Below are 18,706 nucleotides of genomic sequence, written 5' to 3' on the forward strand. Positions count from 1 at the left end.
CCTCCTCCCCTCATTGTTTCCCACAGGCTCCAGCCCACTACCTCCCCTGCCCCTTCCACCAGATAATAGTAACAGAGACAGTAAGCATAGGAGGGTGGAGGACCACATGGATGGAAATGAACACTTCGGTAGATGAGGATACCGGAGGCAAGCGTTAGCCGCGAAATAGGATGGTCCTTGAATACTAGAGTCTTAAAGTGCAAAGTGCAAAGTAAATTCTGCGGCTACCGAGTAATTCTTAAGGTGCAAGGTTTTTAAAGTGCAACAAGATATTAAAGTGCAACAGCCTCAACAGAAAAAATATTTGGCCCTCTATACTACTGAAGTGCGGCAGGAGGAGTTGGGAGGGGTAAAGTGCAACAGTTGGTAAAGTGCAAACAGTTGGCTACAGAACAGGCGCCACTAAGCGCTATATTATGGTCTTATTACCACATTAGCAGCAGAGGTAGGACGGACTATACCGTGCAGTGTTCGCAAAAAGTACACAATGGTCAGGAGACTGGCAGTTAGTAAAGTGCTATGATTCAGATGTAAATAGCTGACGTTTGATGTAAGTTAGCGGATGGGCCTCCGGAGGTGGTCCCGGGCAGACGTATTGGCCCCCCTCCCCCAATACGTTGGACCCAGGAGCAGGGGCAGGTCTTTGGGAATCAATGGCATGCAAACTAAGGGTTGCCACAAGCTCCAAGATCTGATATTGAGTTAGTTGACATCTCTTTCCGGCAACGGGGCGGTAATAAATAGATGGCGACTCAGTGATGGCGGCTGATGACAATCCTGTAGCAGCAGTTGTGTCAAAAATTCCAGCCAGTCAGGAGATGGACTAGTAGCCCCGTCGATGCTCTTTGATGACAGATCGCAGCTGGAATGGAAGATGTTCAGGCTCTGCCGGTTCTCTCAGGCAGCCGGTTCTCTCCGGCAGTCGGTTCTCTCAGGCAGCAAAGACTCCAACTAGGCCACTTCTAGGGCCTCCGACAGATGTAAAAATGCGGGAGTGGTGTTGCTTAGAGGCGCAGAGGTGACGTCATCCAGAGGTGTCGTCGTCCAGGATGTGCTGCGGAGCCCAGCTGGTCACTTCCGGGACCTCCGCCGAGGGTGGAAGCGCGGAGGTAGCGCCCCTTAGAGGCGCGGAGGAGAAGTCGCCCCTCCGGGTGCGCGTGGAGACCAACCAGGCCGCCCCCGGAGCCCCCAGCGGGAGTGGGAAAGGAGTGGAAGAGCCGGGCGCAGAGGCAGCCCCAGCCGAGCTCGGAAGGATCGCGACTGAGGCCGCGCAGATGAATCCCACGTGGCCACCGCAGCGCCGCCGGGGATTAGCTCCAGCAGGGGGGCGGGGAGCAGAAGGCCCAGATGACAGAGCTGGCCAGATGGTAGAGAGTCCAGCTCCAGCCACCCACGGCGCGGCGGCTCGCCCAGCGAAGGCCCAGCCGAGAGGGCGTCTGCGACGCTATGGCCCAGCGGCCCACCCAGTAAGGCCCAGGTGGCAAAGGCCCAATTGGAGCAGCGTTCACGGCAGCAGTAGGCCCCAGCAGTAGGCCCCAACTCGCTCCCCACACTCCGCAGAGGGGAGAAACGAGGCCCGATGGAGAGGGCAGCAAGGCTGAAACCGCCAGGGCCCGGCTCAGGTGCTCCCCGCGATCCACACCCAGTTGGAAGGGGCCTGGGGCTTCTCCTACTCACAAGTAGCCCAAGGAACAGCCAAGCTGGATAGAAGGATTCAGGACCCCTGTGGCAGCAGAAGCAGCAGTCTGAGGCTAGGCCAAGGCAGGTGCAACACAGCTTTATAGTCACTCCCTCCTTGGAGGATTGCTGAGTCACACCCAGTTGGAAAGGGCCTGGGGCTTCTCCTACTCACAAGTAGCCCAAGGAACAGCCAAGCTGGATGGAAGGATTCAGGACCCCTGTGGCAGCAGAAGCAGCAGTCTGAGGCTAGGCCAAGGCAGGTGCAACACAGCTTTATAGTCACTCCCTCCTTGGAGGATTGCTGAGTCACACCCAGTTGGAAAGGGCCTGGGGCTTCTCCTACTCACAAGTAGCCCAAGGAACAGCCAAGCTGGATGGAAGGATTCAGGACCCCTGTGGCAGCAGAAGCAGCACATAGTGCCAAGTTTTTTAAACTTTGTGTTTTGAAATGCATTTTAACTGTACTCTCAACTTGCTTCTGACACAATAAATAAATAAATAGCTGAATTCATAGGAAAATCAAGAGCAAGTGACTTTTTGGGATTACAAGCTTTCAGAATCCCTTCTGCCAAAAAGTAGTGTTTTCAAGTTTTGCAATCAATATCATCATATTTCACCTTCTGCCTTTGCTATAGTCCAGATCTAGATCTTCCCCATTCACACTCCTCTGCCCATCTCTCAGTTTACATAGCTCTTGAGATGAAAGCTGTGACTGTTCACTAAGGAAAGCATGAAGCCAGAGCTCACATCAGTACTAGAACATGAACCCAGTGTTGGTCTTGTTCTGCCAAAGACTGCCCTTTTAGCAAGAGACTGGCTCACCATCACTAATAATGTGCTTCATCCAGCCCTTACTGTTTGGTCTCTAACCCTGTTCAACCCAGAGAGATGTATCATTATGAGCTTAATTTTTTTTGTAATTAGGGGATATAAAGATGAAGCAACGTGGCTAGGCCTTGTGCACTCTGACTCAGAAGTAAGCAAAATTGCAGCCTTCGGGAGTCATGAACATACAGTGGTGAGAGGGTTTGTGAAAACCTTACCACATATTCCTACCCTGAAAGTTCTAAGATCTTTATCTTAGACCAAAAAACCCCACAAAATACCCAAACAACAACAGATAGGTTGATTTTAAAAATGACACACAAGCATGACGTGTTTGCAACATGTATTAATCCACAACCAATTCAGCAGTCAATATCAAGTTGTGGAAAAGAATGTCAACCTTTCGATCCAGTATCTGGTGAAATCCTTCTTGAACAGTGATGTCCTGAAACAGTTGATCAGTCTTTCCTATATTGGTTGGATATTTCCCATTCCTTATTACAGAACTGCTTCAACTCAATGAGGTTTGAAGACTTTGTATGAATGCCTTATGTTAGTTCATACTTGGATTGTTGTGGGCCTTCGAGTGATTTCTGACTTATTCCAGTAATCAAATTTCGGCATATCAGGTATATGTGCCAAGTTTGGTCCAGATCCATTAGTGTTTAAGTTCACAGTGCTCTCTGGATGTAGGTAAACTAGAACTCCCCCAAATCAAGGTGAATTTTCCCCAAAGACCTCCAGGTTTTGTTCTTTTTTGTTTTTGTTTTTGTTTTTTTGTTTTTTTTTGCTGGTCGTGGGGGCTCTGTGTGCCAAGTTTGGTCCAATTCTATCTTTGGTGGAGTTCAGAGGGCTCATTGATTGCAGGTGAACTATAAATCCCAGTACCCACAACTCCAAAATGTCCAGGCCACTTCTTCGTAAAACCCACCAGTATTCAAATTTCGGCATATCAGGTATGCATGCCAAGTTTGGTCCAGATCCATTATTGTTTGGGTTCATAGTGTGCTCTGGATGAACTACAACTCCTATAAATTCCTCCAAATACCTCCAGTGTGTTTTGTTAGTCATAGGTGGTTCTGTGTGCCAAATCAGTTCCAGGTCCATTGTTGGTGGAGTTCAGAATGCTCTGAGTTGGTAGGTAAACCATACTTCCCAGTATCTACAACTCCTATAGATCGTGGTGAATTCTCCCCAAACACCTCTAGTATGTTCAGTTGCTGATCAATTCCTCTGTTTGCTGTGTGCCATAGAAAAGAATAGGAAAGGGTTAAGGGAGAGCCAGTGGGCGGGGTCATGCAAATTCCACACCAATGGAGAGTGTAAGAAACACTGTGATGTTTGTGGTGGAGGAAACACATAAAATCTAGGATGTAATTGTCCCCTCATGAAAGCCTTCACTTGGGTGGTGGGCAGTGTTGTATTTTAGGGGGCACTGGCAGGGCTCTTGGACATGTTTAAAGCTCTCTGTAACCTACAATGTCATTGAAGGAGGGCCACTGGAGTTTCCTGTGTAGCTATTTGTGGAAGTGGAAGCTTGTCTGTGTAAGTGGACAGACACTCCAGCCATACACACACACACACATATATTCGCTTTTATTATGTGGATAGATGATAGATAGATAGATAGATAGATAGATAGATAGATAGATAGATAAATGTAACTCATGAGGCTTTATTTTGACTGTGCACATATTGCTTTTTTCCCTTTTATAAAAGTCAACCTTATGTTTTTCCCTACAAAGAAAGCCTACACAATTAAACCCATGCACAGATAAATATACTAGGGTGTACGCACAGTTCATAATGAATGCAGTTTGATGCTTTAACCCAGTGTTTCTCAACCTGGGGCTCAGGACCTTGGGGGGGGGGGGGGTTGTGAAGGGGTTTCAGAGGGGTTGCCAAAGACCATCAGAAAACACAGTATTTTCTGTTGGTCATGGGAGTTCTGTGTTGGAAGCTTGGCCCAATTCTATTGTTGGTGGGGTTCCGGCATGTAAAGGGGGGGGGGGGGCTTGAGGGGCTTCAGCCCCCCCCCCCCCCAAATTCTCATGGTGGTTCGCGAAAAAGGCCTTACTGGTGCATTATTTAAACTGTTATTTATTCATATCATGATCTGATCACCATACTCAATATATACTCAATACAAGACAGAGGTACTCCTGGTCAGTCGCAGGGCCGAACAGGGTATAGGGCTACAGCCTGTGTTAGACGGGGTCGCACTCCCCCTGAAGACACAGGTTCGCAGTTTGGGTGTGATCCTGGATTCATCGCTGAGCCTGGATCCCCAGGTTTCGGCGGTGACCAGGGGAGCATTCGCACAGCTAAGACTCGTGCGCCAACTGCGACCGTACCTTGGGAAGTCTGACTTGGCCACGGTAGTCCACGCTCTGGTTACATCCCGCCTTGACTACTGCAACGCTCTCTACGTGGGGTTGCCTTTGAAGACGGCTCGGAAGCTCCAACTAGTCCAACGGGCGGCAGCCATGGTACTAACAGGAGCAGGGCGCAAGGAGCATACAACTCCTCTGCTGTACCAGCTCCACTGGCTGCCGATTAGCTACCGGGCCCAATTCAAAGTGCTGGCATTGGCCTTTAAAGCCCTAAACGGTTCTGGCCCAACATACCTATCCGAATGTATCTCGGCCTATCAGCCCACCAGGACCCTAAGATCTTCGGGAGAGGCCCTTCTCTCCATCCCGCCTGCTTCACAGGTGCGGCTGGCGGGTACGAGAGACAGGGCCTTTTCTGTGGTGGCCCCGCGGCTTTGGAATGCCCTCCCTATAGAGATAAAATCAGCCTCCTCGCTGATGGTATTTCGAAAAAAACTGAAAACATGGATGTTTGAGCAAGCATTTGGCTAATCCGATGCGATGAAGTTTTGACTAAGGACTGGCAATTACAGACAACGAATTTGGATTATGATTTTAATTTAAGAGATGCATTGGTCTGTATTGGTGGCCCAATACTGTGTATTGTATATATATGTGTTTTTATATTTTTTTATTCGGAATATTGTTTTATTGTTGTAAACCGCAATGAGTCGCCGTTCTAGGCTGAGATATTAGCGGTATACAAGTGTACTAAATAAATAAATAAAATAAATAAATATATCCCATATGCATGGGGGTATTGGGGTAATGATACAAAAGGTTTGCTAGGCTAGACCCTCTTTCACTCAGACTCAGCCCCCCCCCCCGAAACTCGCCCCCCCGAACCCCCCCCTGAAAAAATTTAGCCCCCTCCGAAATGAAATCCTGGCTACGGGCCTGTGGGGTTCAGAATGCTATTTGATTATCGGTGAACTATAAATCCCAGCAACTACAACTTCCAAATGACAAAATCATTTTTTTTAGTGAAGGACATACATTGAGTTATTAGGTGTCTTGTGTCCAATTTTGATGTCAATTCGTCCAGAAGTTTTTGAATTCTGTTAATCCCACAAACGAACATTCCATTTTTATTTATATAGAAAAGATAGAAGATATTACATGTAATATAAAAATATATAATTATATTATATATTTTATATTACATGTAATTATAATTATATTATATATTTATTAGTAGTAGTATTATATTGTATTACATTAGACACATCCATCGAGTCTTAGCATTGAGGGAAAACAAATGACTGCATGCCTGCTACTCTTTTTTGCAAGCAGGGCACAGCATAGCCTTGCGTACAAGTAAGAGAAGCAGCTGGGAGGCATTCTCCTGAAATCCCCTCTCCAGTGACAACGCCTGTGCGCATGCGTGGCTGCGTGATGGAGCGAGGGTGCCGCGGCTGCTTCTCCGGAACTCCAACGCGTTGGCTTTACTCCGAAGCCGCTCCTGGTCGGAAGTCCCCCTTTGGAGAGCTCCAGGCAGGGAAGGCAGGTTGAGCCTACTTTAAGTGCCACCGCTGTACCCTATGGAAGCCTGGGATCTGTCTTTGCCTGAAAGGGCTGGTGCCTCCTCCCCACACTAGAAACCCAAAAGCCAATGCCATTCTAGGCTGCCTCAAGAGGAGTCCAGTGTCAAGATCCAGGGAAGCCATAACCCCACCCTATTGGTCACAAAGCCCCCGGTGGCGCAGTGGGTTAAACCCTTGTGCCAGCAGGACTTAAGACCGACAGGTCGGGGGTTCGAATCTGGGGAGAGCCCGGATGAGCTCCCTCTGTCAGATCCAGCTCCCCATGTGGGGACATGAGAGAAGCCTTCCACAAGGATGGTAAAACATCAAAAACATCCGGGCGTTTCCTGGGCAACGTCCTTGAAGACGGCCAATACTCTCACACCAGAAGCGACTTGCAGTTTCCTGACACGAAAAAAACCTCACCTGGAATAAGACTGTGTCCATTTCTGGGCACTTCAGGATGTTGGCAGGGAAGGGTGACCACAATGAGCAAGGGTCCGAAAGCCAAGCCCAATGAGGAGTAGTTTAGGGAGCTGGGGGTGTGTAGCTTGCAGGAGAAAAGGCTGAGGGAAGGGGACATGACAGCCACCTTGGAATCAGTGAAAGGGTGCCACATTGGGGAGACTAGGACACCTTGGAGGAATGGATTCCAATGGCAGGAAAGGAGATTCCGTGTAAACGTTAGGACGAACTTTAGGAAGAACTACACTGCCTAGGAGTCGCCTTCTCTGGAGGTTTTCAAGCAAAGGCTGGATGGCCATCTGCAGGGAGTGCTTTGAATGCGATTTTCCTGTTTCTCGGTAGAGGTTTGGACCGGGTGGCCCATGAGGTCTCTTCCAACTCTATGATTCTATGATTCTGCTTTCCTTGCATGTCAAAGGCTTGGGCTGGATGTCCATCTGTCAGTGGTGCTTTCCCTGCGTGTCAGGGGGTTGAACGTTATGGCCATCCGCCGGGAGTACTTTGATTGTGCTTTCCCTGCGTGTCAGGATGTTAGACTAGATGTCCATCTTCAGGGAGTTCTTTGATTGTGGAAGAGACCTCATGGGCCATCCAGGCCAACCCCCTGCCAAGAAGCAGGAATATTGCATTCAAAGCACCCCTGACACATGGCCATCCAGCCTCTGTTTAAAACCTTCCAAAGAAGGAGCCTCCACCACACCACTCCGGGGCAGAGAGTTCCCTGCATGTCAGGGGGTTAGACCGGATGGCTATCTGCCGGGTGTGCTTTGATTGTGCCTTCCCCGCATGTCAGGAGGTTGAACTTAATGGCCATCCACCGGGAGTGTTTTTGTGCTTTCCCTGCACGTTGGGAGGTTAGACTGGATGTCCATCTGTAGAGAGTGCTTTGATTGTGCTTTCCTTGCATGTCAGGAGGTTAGACTGGATGGCTATCTGACGAGGGTGCTTCGATTGTGTCTTCCCTGCGTGTCAGGGGGTTGAACTTTATGGCCATCCACCGGGAGTGCTTTGATTGTGCTTTCCCTGCATGTTGGGAGGTTAGACTGGATGTCTATCTGCCGGGAGTACTTTGATTGTGCTTTCCCTGTCTGTTAGGGGGTTGAACTTTATGACCATCTGCCGGGAGTGCTTGGATTGTGCCTTTCCTGCATGTCAGAAGGTTGTAGTGGATGCCCATCTGTCGGGAGTGCTTAGACAGTCCCTTTCGCTGTGTGTCAGGAAGTTGGGCTGGGTGGTCCTTTGTGGGAGGCGCCTTGAATGTGCTTTCCTTGCATGCCAAGGGGTCAGACTGGATGGCCCTTGGGGGGGGGGGAGGATGTCTTCCAAGTCGAGGGTCCTCCCTGGAGTTTGGCCAGGGCTTTCTTCATGCGATGGGATAAGCGGAGCAGTTGCAGTGGGGCCAGGCCTTCCTCCTCCTCCTCCTCCTCCTCCTCCGGGGCCCTCCCAGGGCAGCCCTGGGTCACGTTTGCAGAGGCGGCGGCAGGGAAGCTCCTGGCCACAGCGGAGGGAGGGAGGGAGGCCGGAGCGTTGTCCGACACGTGAGGCTCATGTGATGAGGAGGGAGGCGAGGAGGGAGGCGGGGAGGGACGGGGGGGGGGCAGAGGAAGGGAGAAGAGGCAGGCCCGCTCCTCCTCCTCCTCTCCTCTCCTCTCCTCCCTCCCTCTCCGGCTTCAGAAGCAGCCGCGGCCAGACGTGCCTGAAGTCAGTCACAGGGCGGATCGGATCGCTCTGTCCTCCGTCCGCACCGAAGGAGGAGAAAGAGGCGCTGCAGAGACGCGCCGCAAAGGCTCTCCCACCTGAAGCACAGACAGAACTCGCCTCTCCTTTTGACCCAGAGAGAGAGAGAGAGAGGAGAACCACCAGAGGAGAAAGTCCTGTTAGGAAAAAAAGGAAAGCCGACTCAGAGAGAGAGAGACCCAAAGCGGGATCTTGGAGACTTCGGCTCCATCCTTAGAGGAAAACAGCTCACCGGAGGGAGAAGGATAGGAAGGAAGGAGAGGCAACCTTAAGAAGAGGAAGGAGAAGCCACCCAGTTGGCCATGGAAAGGATCCCCAGCGCCCAACCTCCTCCTCCTCCAGCACCGCCTTGCTTGGGCAAGCTGGCCACGTTGGAGGGCAACGAGATGCCAGGGTAAGCTCTCTATCTATCTATCTATCTATCTATCTATCTATCTATCTATCTATCTATCTGTGTGGGATTGAAATCGCTTTCCAACCAGGTTCCTCTTGGGTTGGGATGGTGCTTCCCTTGGCTACCTCTGCTCTCACTTTCTGCACCTGGGACAAGCAGTACACCTCTCAATTTCCTCTCCCTTGTTTTCCTTCTCTCCAAACTTTTCTATAGCTTAGCCCTCTTTCTTCTCACTCTACTGTGTCTACGCTTTAGAGTTAATGCAGTTTATCACCACTTTGACCTGCCCAGGTCTCAATGCTATGGAGGTGGCAGTACAACTCCAGCCCCCTTTATTCCCGAGCACTGAGCCAAGTGGCGTTGAACTGCATTCATTTGAACTGCATTCATTCCGCAGTGTAGATGCTACTTCTGTAGGTTTTGGAGAGGGATGGGGAGGATTGACTACCTTCCTGGATTATTCTTGCAAGTCATTTACATCTTTCTCCTTTTGGCTCATCAACAGGTTGGACTTTGCTCACATGTACCAAGTTTATAAACCCAGGAGAGGGTTAAAAAGAGGCGAAGACAGCAAGGTAAATACAGAACATTCGTAGCATTTTTCTTATTTATTTATTATTTACTGACTAGTATTTTCTTAGCGTCCTCAGTGAATAGTTTTCACCCAATGTGTTGTTGAAGGATTTCACAGCTGGAATCATTGAATTGTTGAGAGTTTTCCAGGCTATATGGCCATGTTCCAGAAGCATTCTCTCCCGACATTTCGCCTGCATCTATGGCAGTCATCCTCAGAGGTTGAGACCCCTCAACCTTTGAGGAAGGCTGCCATAGATGTGGGAAAAACATCAGGAGAGAATGATTCTGGAACACAGCCATGCAGCCCAGAAAACTCAACAGCAACTCAATTTTGACCCAGTTTCGTTCTGAGATTAAGTAATGGTCTTCCCAAACATATACAAAAGAGCATTCATTTTCAATGGCCCCTCAAAATTTGTTTTTGGAGACTCTATTTGTGGGGTGGAGGGTATTCATTTTTCCAAAAATGTTATTATGCTCATGGATTTGCCTTATCATGCAGCAAAACAATATCTTCATATGTTGTCGAAGGCTTTCATGGCCGGAATCACTGAGTTGCTGTAAGTTTTCCGGGCTGTATGGCTATTTTCCAGGAGCATTCTCTCCTGACATTTCACCCACATCTATGGCAGGCATCCTCAGATGTTGTGTGGTTTGTCAAAGACAAGGTAAGCAAGGTTTTTATATCTCTGGAATAGCATCCAGGGTAGGAGAAAGAACTCTTGTCTGTTTGAGGCAAGATGAGGCATGTTGCAATTGATCACCCTGATTAGCATTGAATAGCCTTGCAGCTTCAAAGCTTGGCTGCTTCCTACCTGGGGGAATCCTTTGTTGGGAGGTGATTAATTGCCCCTGATTGATTCTTGTCTGGAATTCCCCTGTTTTTGAGTGTTGATCCCCAGGCAGCAATCAGCCAGGCTTTGAAGCTACAAGGCTTTTCAGTGCTAATCAAGGTGGCCAATTGCAACATTCACACTTGCCTCAAACGACAAGAATTCTTTCTCCCACCCTGGACGTTATTCCACAGATATAAACCTGACTTTCTTAGTTTTCAATAGATTTCTCAACCTCTGAAAATTCCTGCCATAGATGTGGGCAAAATGTCAGGAGAGAATGCTTCTGGAACATGGCCATACAGCCCAGGAAACTCACTTCATAGTTGCATCAGATAATTTTCTGGAGATGATCAAAATACATCATCTGCAATAAACTTTGGGTTTGGTAATGCTGTTTTTTAAAAAACAAAAAAAAATGATCTAAGAAAATGTTTATAATTTTTTCCAATCTATTTGGACAGATAATACTATGCTCAGAAATCACTTTTCCTCTCAACTGATGAAATGGTTGTATAATTTTTTGGTACCTGTTGATTTTTAGGAGACCTACAAGTTACCCCACCGGCTGATTGAAAAGAAAAGACGAGATCGGATTAATGAATGCATTGCCCAGCTGAAAGATCTGTTACCAGAACATCTCAAACTTACAGTAAGTGAAAATCTGGCCACTGCCCAGAGACTTCTTCCTTCTGCGTTGGGCATTGGGTTGGCTTTGCAGGGCTTTTTGTGCAGGTAAAGTTGCCATCTAGAGGTTTCCTGAAGCAGTGCAGGTGTGAACGGGGAGAGAGAGTTGTCTTGTCTCGGGTTGGATTGCTTCCTTGAGCTTCCTGATAGGACTTGGTTTTGTTGCTAAGTTCATGAACCTCTGGATCGGATTGGATTTGAAGATGCAACAGGATAAGTCAAATGATTTGTTAGGGAGAGTGCATTTTGGTTTTTCTTCCCTGTTTTCCTGGTGGCAAACTTTTAAGTTAACAAAAGATTCATTTGCAGTGTAAAATTAATGCAATCTGGCTACCAACACTGCAAAACTCTAAAATCAGGACAGTAAATAAAGAATAACACTCAAAAACAGGGGAATTTCAGACAAGAAACAATCAGGGCCAGCTAATCACCTCCCAACAAAGGATTCCCCCAGGCAGGAACCATCCAAGCTTTGAAGTTGCAAGGCTATTCAATGCTAATTAAGGTGGCCAGTTGCAACACTCACACTTGCCTCAAGCAGACAAGAGTTCTTTCTCTCACCATGGACTTTCCACAGATATATAAACCCAATTTTCATAGTTTCCAACAAACCTCACAACCTCTGAGGATGCCTGCCATAGATGTGGGTGAAACGTCAGGAGAGAATGCTTCTGTAACATGGCCATACAGCCCGGAAAATTCACAGCAACCCACTTAATGCAGTTTGACACCACTGTAACTGCCATGGCTTAGTGTTATGGAATACTAAGAGTGTAGTTTGGGGAGGTGCTAGCACTCTTTGGCAGAGAACGCTAAAGACTTTGTAAAAATAAAATTCCCACAATTCCATTTCATTGAGCCACTGAAGTTGTAGTGATGTCAAACTGTATTAATTCTACAGTGCAGATTGTCCCTTAAAAGGTCCAGTCCACTTGGATATAGTGCTGTGAACTTATCAATAGAAATGACTGAATTTGTGTGTGTGTGTGTGTGTGTATAATGTGGTTATCCATATAATGTAGTTGCCTGAGTTCAGGAAGCAGGCTTCCTGAATTACTCTGTTTTGTGTTGGACTTCTGCCAACAGAGATAGCCAAAACTGATATGTAAAACATGGGCTTCCTTCTGTCCTTTTTAAATAGAGCTAAATATTCTTAGCACTTGAGTTGACAGTTGCTCTTTCCTTTTATGTGCTCTTTTCACAAAATGCCAGATACATGGATTTAAATAGCTAGGTTGAAAAAAAACCCAAAAACAAACAGAAAATGTCAGGTTTAGTTTAGTTTATTTTTATTTATTTTTTATCCTGCTTTCCTCCCGGTAAAAGGACTCAAGGCAGCTCACAATAAATGGTAATAAAAGCAATATAAATGTGTTAAATTGAATGCTAGAATTCTAGTTACTCCTGTTTCTGTCCTCTTTCCCTGAGCATTTTGTACTGTTGTGTTTGGATTGCTTTGGCTGAGACTTGACTTGAGCCATTTTCTCTTCCTCCACAGACATTAGGACATTTGGAAAAAGCCGTTGTTCTTGAACTTACCTTGAAGCATGTTAAAGCACTAACCAGCCGCATTGAGCAACAGCAGCAACAGATCCTTGCTCTCCAGAAAGGTTTACATGCTGGTGAGTTTGTGCTAATACTCTTCAACAGGGAACTTTGTGATTATTCTGGCAACCCATATTTTAGGAAAAAGGTCTTTCTTTGGGGATTTGTTTTCTTTTGGCCACTAAGGTCTTCCAAATCCACTTCTGACAATCATGCCCATGGAGAAGTCGTTTCATTTGGTTTTAGTGGGATCTCCTCTGGGATCAGAGATCTTTGAAGGGTATTTCAAATCTTCACATTGCCCTTTCACCATGATACACAATTAGCTCTTTATTTGAAACATGACTGCATTTTTTAAAGGTTGGATTGCCAGCTCTTATATTACCTTTAGGTCAAAAGAAGGATTTCTGTCCAGCATGGTGTTCTTACAGGCAAAAGCTTGGGGTAGCTTCTCTAGCATTTAATTATCCATACCTCCCCTTCCCTCCTTCCTTGAAGTCCTCCACAGAGCTTGCATTGTCAGCTAACCTTTAACACTGTGACCCCACATTCTAGTTCCCATCGATCTAGGTATTAATGGGAGATGATGGTGATACTATTTATATTTAACTAATTAATATCTAACCATGAGTATCATTGTAGCAGTTCATCTTATGCAGTGGTTCTCAACCTGGGGGCCTCCAGATATTTTGGCCTTCAATTCCCAGAAATTCTAATTGATGGTAAACTGGCTGGGATTTCTGGGAGTTGTAGGCCAAAACATCTGGGGACCCACAGGTTGAGAACCACTGATCTGATGGGTCACAGCTTCCCTAGTCCTACTTTGATATTTAACTCACCCCAAATGTCCTGCTTCTTTGACAACTCAGCACTGACTATTCCACACATTATTACCACACTGCCTACTATACGGATCTTTTGGTCAGCATTTCTGGTGGCAGATTACAAAATTTAAAGCAAGTATGCACAACATTAGGTCCTCCAGATGTTTTCCCCTGAACCCCCTCACCATGGCTCAAACTAATGGAAGTTGCAGATAGCTATTCTTGCTTTAAGGAGACAGACCACATAATAGCAGTGATTTGCACTGACAGCACTCCTAGATGTGACAGCTTCCAGCAAGGGATTTGTGTCACATGGTGTTGTTTGCTAAGGAGGTTCCACGGGGTCTGCAGAGTGATCCAGCGTGATAAGTAATTGCTATCATTGTCACAAAAACAGCTAGAATTGCCTGCCAAGGGAATCTGGGAGCAAGTGATGAGACTTCCACTTAGACCAGTGGTTCTCAACCTGTGGGTCCCCAGATATTTTGGTCTACAACTCCAGAAATCCCAGCCAGTTTACCAGTTGGGATTTCTGGGAGTTGAAGGCCAAAACATCTGGGGACCCACAGGTTGAGAACCACTGCCTTAGACCATCTTTCCTGCACTTAAAGTAGACTTAGTCCCTTTGAAATCTGGAGTTCAAGTTTTGTGGGCACCCCAGTTTGCAGTTACCAAAGACAAGTGACCAAGTTCTAAAGGAGGATCCTAGCATGAGTTTATTTTTATCTCATGGCTACCAATCTCACTTGATTCTTTCTTGGTCCTAATAAGTGCTATTGTTTACATTTGTTCATTGGATTTCCAATCCTCCTTTTAAAAATGAGCAGAGGTGGACAAAGTGCAGCTGTCTTGTTGGACTGCATATCTCAACACTCCTCGCCTTTGGTTATGCTGAAAAAGACTGATTGGAGTTGTGGTCTCATATTGTCAGATTAGAAGTTAAAATTCCATCCTCAGAGGTTGAGGGGTCTGTTGAAAACCAATAGGCCCCTCAACATTTCCAACATATGCCCCAACCCCTGAGGATGCCTGCTATAAATGTGGACAAAATGTCAGGAGAGAATGCTTCTAGAACATGGCCATACAGTCAAGAAAACTCACAGCAACACAATAGATATTTTCAGAGAAACCTACATTTCAACTTTACAGGTTCAAGAAGTCAGTCATCTTTCTCCAGATCATGTCCCCATAGTGTTGTTTTCACAAAATCTTAGGTTGTAACACCATGCCTCCTAGAGTTAGCTGCAATGGGAAGAGATGAAATGGGCTACTTCTGAATAGCTATCTGTAGGATTGTACAGCTGAGAACCACCTGGTGTTTATAATGCTTTTGGACTAACAAGTTTTCGTTGGTAAACATTTTTGGGAATGCATATGCAAGGTATCTTCCTATCCCCACCCCTCCTGAAAATTATCCTAATTGCTGTTTAAATCTTGTATTGAACTTTCCCAATACATCCCGCTTTTAACTTCCTTCTGTTGGTGTTTCCTCAGATGAGCTGCCACCTAGGAGCCTTGATTCTAGCCAGGAGGTGTTTCGATCTGGTTTCCAGATGTGTGCCAAAGAAGTGCTGCAATACGTGGCCAAACATGAGAATGCCAAGGAACTGAAATCTTCCCAGCTCATAAGCCACCTACACAGAGTGGCCTCCGAGGTTTTGCATGTTGGCGTTGGCAGAAAGCCAGGAGACGCTGCTCCCAGACCCACGGACCTGAAGGAAAAGTCTGGCTCTCTGACCAAAACTGCTGAAGCTCATGGAAAAAATTGTGTGCCTGTGATTCAGAGGACTTTTGCCCACTCCAGTGGTGAGCAGAGTGGTAGTGACACAGATACAGACAGTGGATATGGGGGAGAACTAGAAAAAAATGACTCCAAATCCGATGCGCAGTATTTTAAGAAGGACTCTGACCTCAAGTATGGTGTCCAAGAGAGAATCGGTTCTATCAAGCAAGAGAGTGAGGACCCACCTGCCAAAAGGACCAGGATAGAAATGTCAGAGGATGAAGACCACTTTAGCGGTGATATGCTGGGCTCTCCTTCTAGCAGTTTCTTGGGTCCTCATCCCCACCAGCCACCTCTGTGCCTGCCTTTCTATTTGATTCCTCCCTCAGCAACAGCCTATCTACCTATGCTGGAAAAGTGTTGGTACCCAGCCTCCGTACCGATCTTGTATCCCAGCCTCCCAACTTCCAGTGCAGCACTTTCAGGGCTAATGAGCCCAGAGAAAATGTCGTCTCCTTTACTAATGCCTCAGCGGCTCCCTTCTCCAGTCCCATCTCATTCCCCCATGGACTCTACTGCTCTGCTTCAAGCTTTGAAGCAGATGGCTCCTTTGAATTTGGAAACCAAAGACTAAACATGAAGTGACTTTCTCTTGAGATGTTCTTTTTTTCTTCCTACTTGGTTGAGTGTGAGGTTATTTCAGGGTCTCTCCCAACATCTTCAAACTGGCTGAATTGAGAAGTAGGGAAGATCATTGGTTATATATGTCTGGGGAATCCATGTCCTCCTTCACTTTGGCTTTCCAAGAAATTTAGGAAAGCCCTCAAAATTTCACCCAAGGTAGGGGAACTAAAGAGAGGTTTGGGGGAGGGGGGTAATTTGTACTTTTTACCATCTACAGTATGACACCTGACTTAGGAAGTTGGCTAGGAATATGTTTAAATGAAAACGAGGCAGACTTACCGTCTGTGAGAATAAAAGCATGGTACTTCTGATGATTTTTCAGCGTAATGCCTAGAGAGCCAAGAGAGTGAGTCAAAGAATTTGGCTTCCCCATCTTGCTGCTGCCAATATTTGAGATCTCTGACTGAAAATATACACAGAGATTTGCATACACACAAACACGCAGATTTCTAGCTAGCTATTGAAGTATTGGCAAATAACTGTGCCGTCACAGGTTGGTAAAGCACTGTAAATAATTTGGGGATCTTGGTTTCTCCTCTTGTTTCTACTGATTGCACATAGAGTTACTTTTTAAATGCTGCCTAGAAATTAAATGTAGCTTGAGCTGCTAGGTAGAGATTTGGTATGGACATTCTATGGCTATGGCCCATGCTTCCCTGTCCCTCACATTGGACATTGCTTCTCAAAGCTGCTAGAGATGAAGTTCTTCTGGGGAAATTGGAATGTCTAAAGAGACAAGTCCAGGCCTGAGCGAGACAGCAGACTTGACTACTGCAAGATAGTATCAGATGGAATGGCTCTCCACTGGCTTTTTGTTTCCTGTTGTTGCTGTCTCTAAAGACAACTCAGCCTGATGTCTGTTATGTAAGAGTCTCATATCCAAGTTGTGTGCAGTGTTCTTCTTCCGAATACTCCTGCAATCTGCTGTCTCAACTAAACAGCAGAATATTTGTTACAATTGACACAGTGAAGATTTTAGACAGGTCTTATAGAGCCAGTGGCAGCTCATAGCAAGACTAAGGAAGTACCTGAAGCCAATGAATGCTAGGGAATCCCAGACAACCCCTGATTTTCTCTTCTTTGCCTGAAGCTCAAGAGTGTGGATCACGTAGCACTTCCACACCACCAAAGCAGGAGGTAGTGGCAAAGGCTGGGTATAGCAGGCCCGGGAGGACACCCAAATACTCAAAATAACACTCCCAACTTTGATAAACCTCATTTCTGGTTGAAACTCAAGCACTTTCCCCTTAAAAATAGAGACAGGAAAGCTGAGCTTGGATCTTCTTTTCATGATCCCCTGCTGAGGCTGGTCCCTGAAAATTGATTAAGGATTGACATGGAGGCTGTGCAAGCAATATTTTTTCAGTGAGAGGGAAATGTGTCTCTTTGCTAGTTGACAATGCTACAGTTGTCCCTTTATGGGCTCCCATTACAGAGATCAGAGCTGTTGTTTTGGCGAATCATAATCCTGCAATGAAATATTAAAAACCCCTGTGGCCTGAGGGTCCAGCATGGTTGGTGGAGTTTGCCCAACTGAGTGCCAGATTTCACTTGACAGTGAAGGGGTGCTCTTCTTTCCACGAGACATTTTCTGTTGGATGATTATACACCAAAGCACCAAGAAACCTAAGCAGCCATCATCTGGAAGAAGCCTCCATATCTACCCTAGACTTGACACATAACACAGCATCCGATTTGGGCTGCTTAAAAATCCATGTCAAATGGTGGTGTCATCTTGTAGTTTTGAAAAATCCATACAACAACTGTCCTATGATCAATCTTTGCGCTATTGCACCAACTCTTAGAATGCACTATGCTCAATTGCAGATTGTGTTTGACCATTTATTTTATTGCTGGTTTTGAAAGATATTTTTTGTACACAGTTGTTGCCTTTATTTGTAATATCTGTTTTAATTATAAATGTGTACATATAAATATATGGATATGTAAAATAAACTGTTTCAGAAGTCTATTGTTTGTAAAACTACTTGAGTACAAAGAAAGTGGGAAATATGAATGTATTCCTGTTTCTTTTTAACGAGGAGAAGAATTTGTTCTTCCTCTAGGGAGAAGTAAAGTGTCTATATTTTTGGAACCTTCTTGAAGGTTGGGATATTGTAAATATTTTTATCAGAGTCAATGTTAAGTAGTTGTTTTAAAAAAATAATAAAATTATTTTCCTGTGGAACGAGTACAGTTTCTATTTATGTCTGAGGGACGTCCTAATTGCAATTACATATTATACAAATACTAATTATTATCAGCCACATCCTAAAACTGATTCTCCAGGAAAAATAGAAGGAATCTGATCCAAATTAAGTAAGCATTCTTGAATGGAAGCTGACTTTGCCTTAGTAGAGTTAAACAGGACAAGCCGTTATCAAGTCGTTAATAAAATAGAACATCAGAGTCCAATTTAAGAAAGTATTCTTAAATCTGGTCTTGATTTTAGGTGGCCACGTACCCTTCTTTACAAAGGAAATTTCTATTTGAAAGTGTCCTTGCTTTTAAGCCTAGTTTAGTCCAAGTTCTATATAAGGAAGAAGCACCACAAGAAAAGAGAACAAGATCCTTGGATTATCCAGTCCACAGCTAGCAAATCAGCACCTGATTGGCAAATCGAGCAAGCAACAGAGGACATTTCAGGTCAATGTCTTTTGCCATGGTGAGATGTATGTTTGGTCCAATAATAATACTGTATGACACACACCAGTATCTGTTGAGCCATTATCTATGGATTCATTTATCCACATCTGACAAAACATGTCCTCTCTTGCCATTTTCTAGATCCTTCATCATGACTGTATGGTATTTTTAGACCAAAAGTCCTTCATTTCA

The 18,706-nt window shown here is 45.8% G+C and overlaps 1 protein-coding gene across 1 annotated transcript; it reads left to right on the forward strand.

Moving 5' to 3' along the window:
* Positions 1–8,490: 8,490 nt before the first annotated feature.
* BHLHE40 (basic helix-loop-helix family member e40) lies at positions 8,491–18,056 on the forward strand. Its single transcript, XM_060766303.2, has 5 exons — positions 8,491–8,996; positions 9,502–9,571; positions 10,950–11,057; positions 12,591–12,714; positions 14,956–18,056. The coding sequence occupies exons 1-5, from the start codon at positions 8,905–8,907 to the stop codon at positions 15,816–15,818; spliced, it is 1,257 nt and encodes a 418-aa protein (XP_060622286.2). The 5' UTR covers positions 8,491–8,904; the 3' UTR covers positions 15,819–18,056.
* The last annotated feature ends 650 nt before the right edge of the window (positions 18,057–18,706 follow it).

This window comes from Anolis sagrei, chromosome 2 (genome assembly GCF_037176765.1).
Source record: "Anolis sagrei isolate rAnoSag1 chromosome 2, rAnoSag1.mat, whole genome shotgun sequence".
NCBI lineage: Eukaryota > Metazoa > Chordata > Lepidosauria > Squamata > Dactyloidae > Anolis > Anolis sagrei.

What these genes read in the sequence shown, in the direction of transcription:
- BHLHE40 (XM_060766303.2), top strand. Translation starts at nt 8,905, where the DNA reads ATGGAAAGGATCCCCAGCGCCCAACCTCCTCCTCCTCCAGCACCGCCT. An exon ending in AAAGAGGCGAAGACAGCAAG is followed by an intron (nt 9,572 to 10,949) that starts GTAAATACAGAA and finishes GTTGATTTTTAG; the next exon opens with GAGACCTACAAGTTACCCCA. An exon ending in CCAGAAAGGTTTACATGCTG is followed by an intron (nt 12,715 to 14,955) that starts GTGAGTTTGTGC and finishes GTGTTTCCTCAG; the next exon opens with ATGAGCTGCCACCTAGGAGC.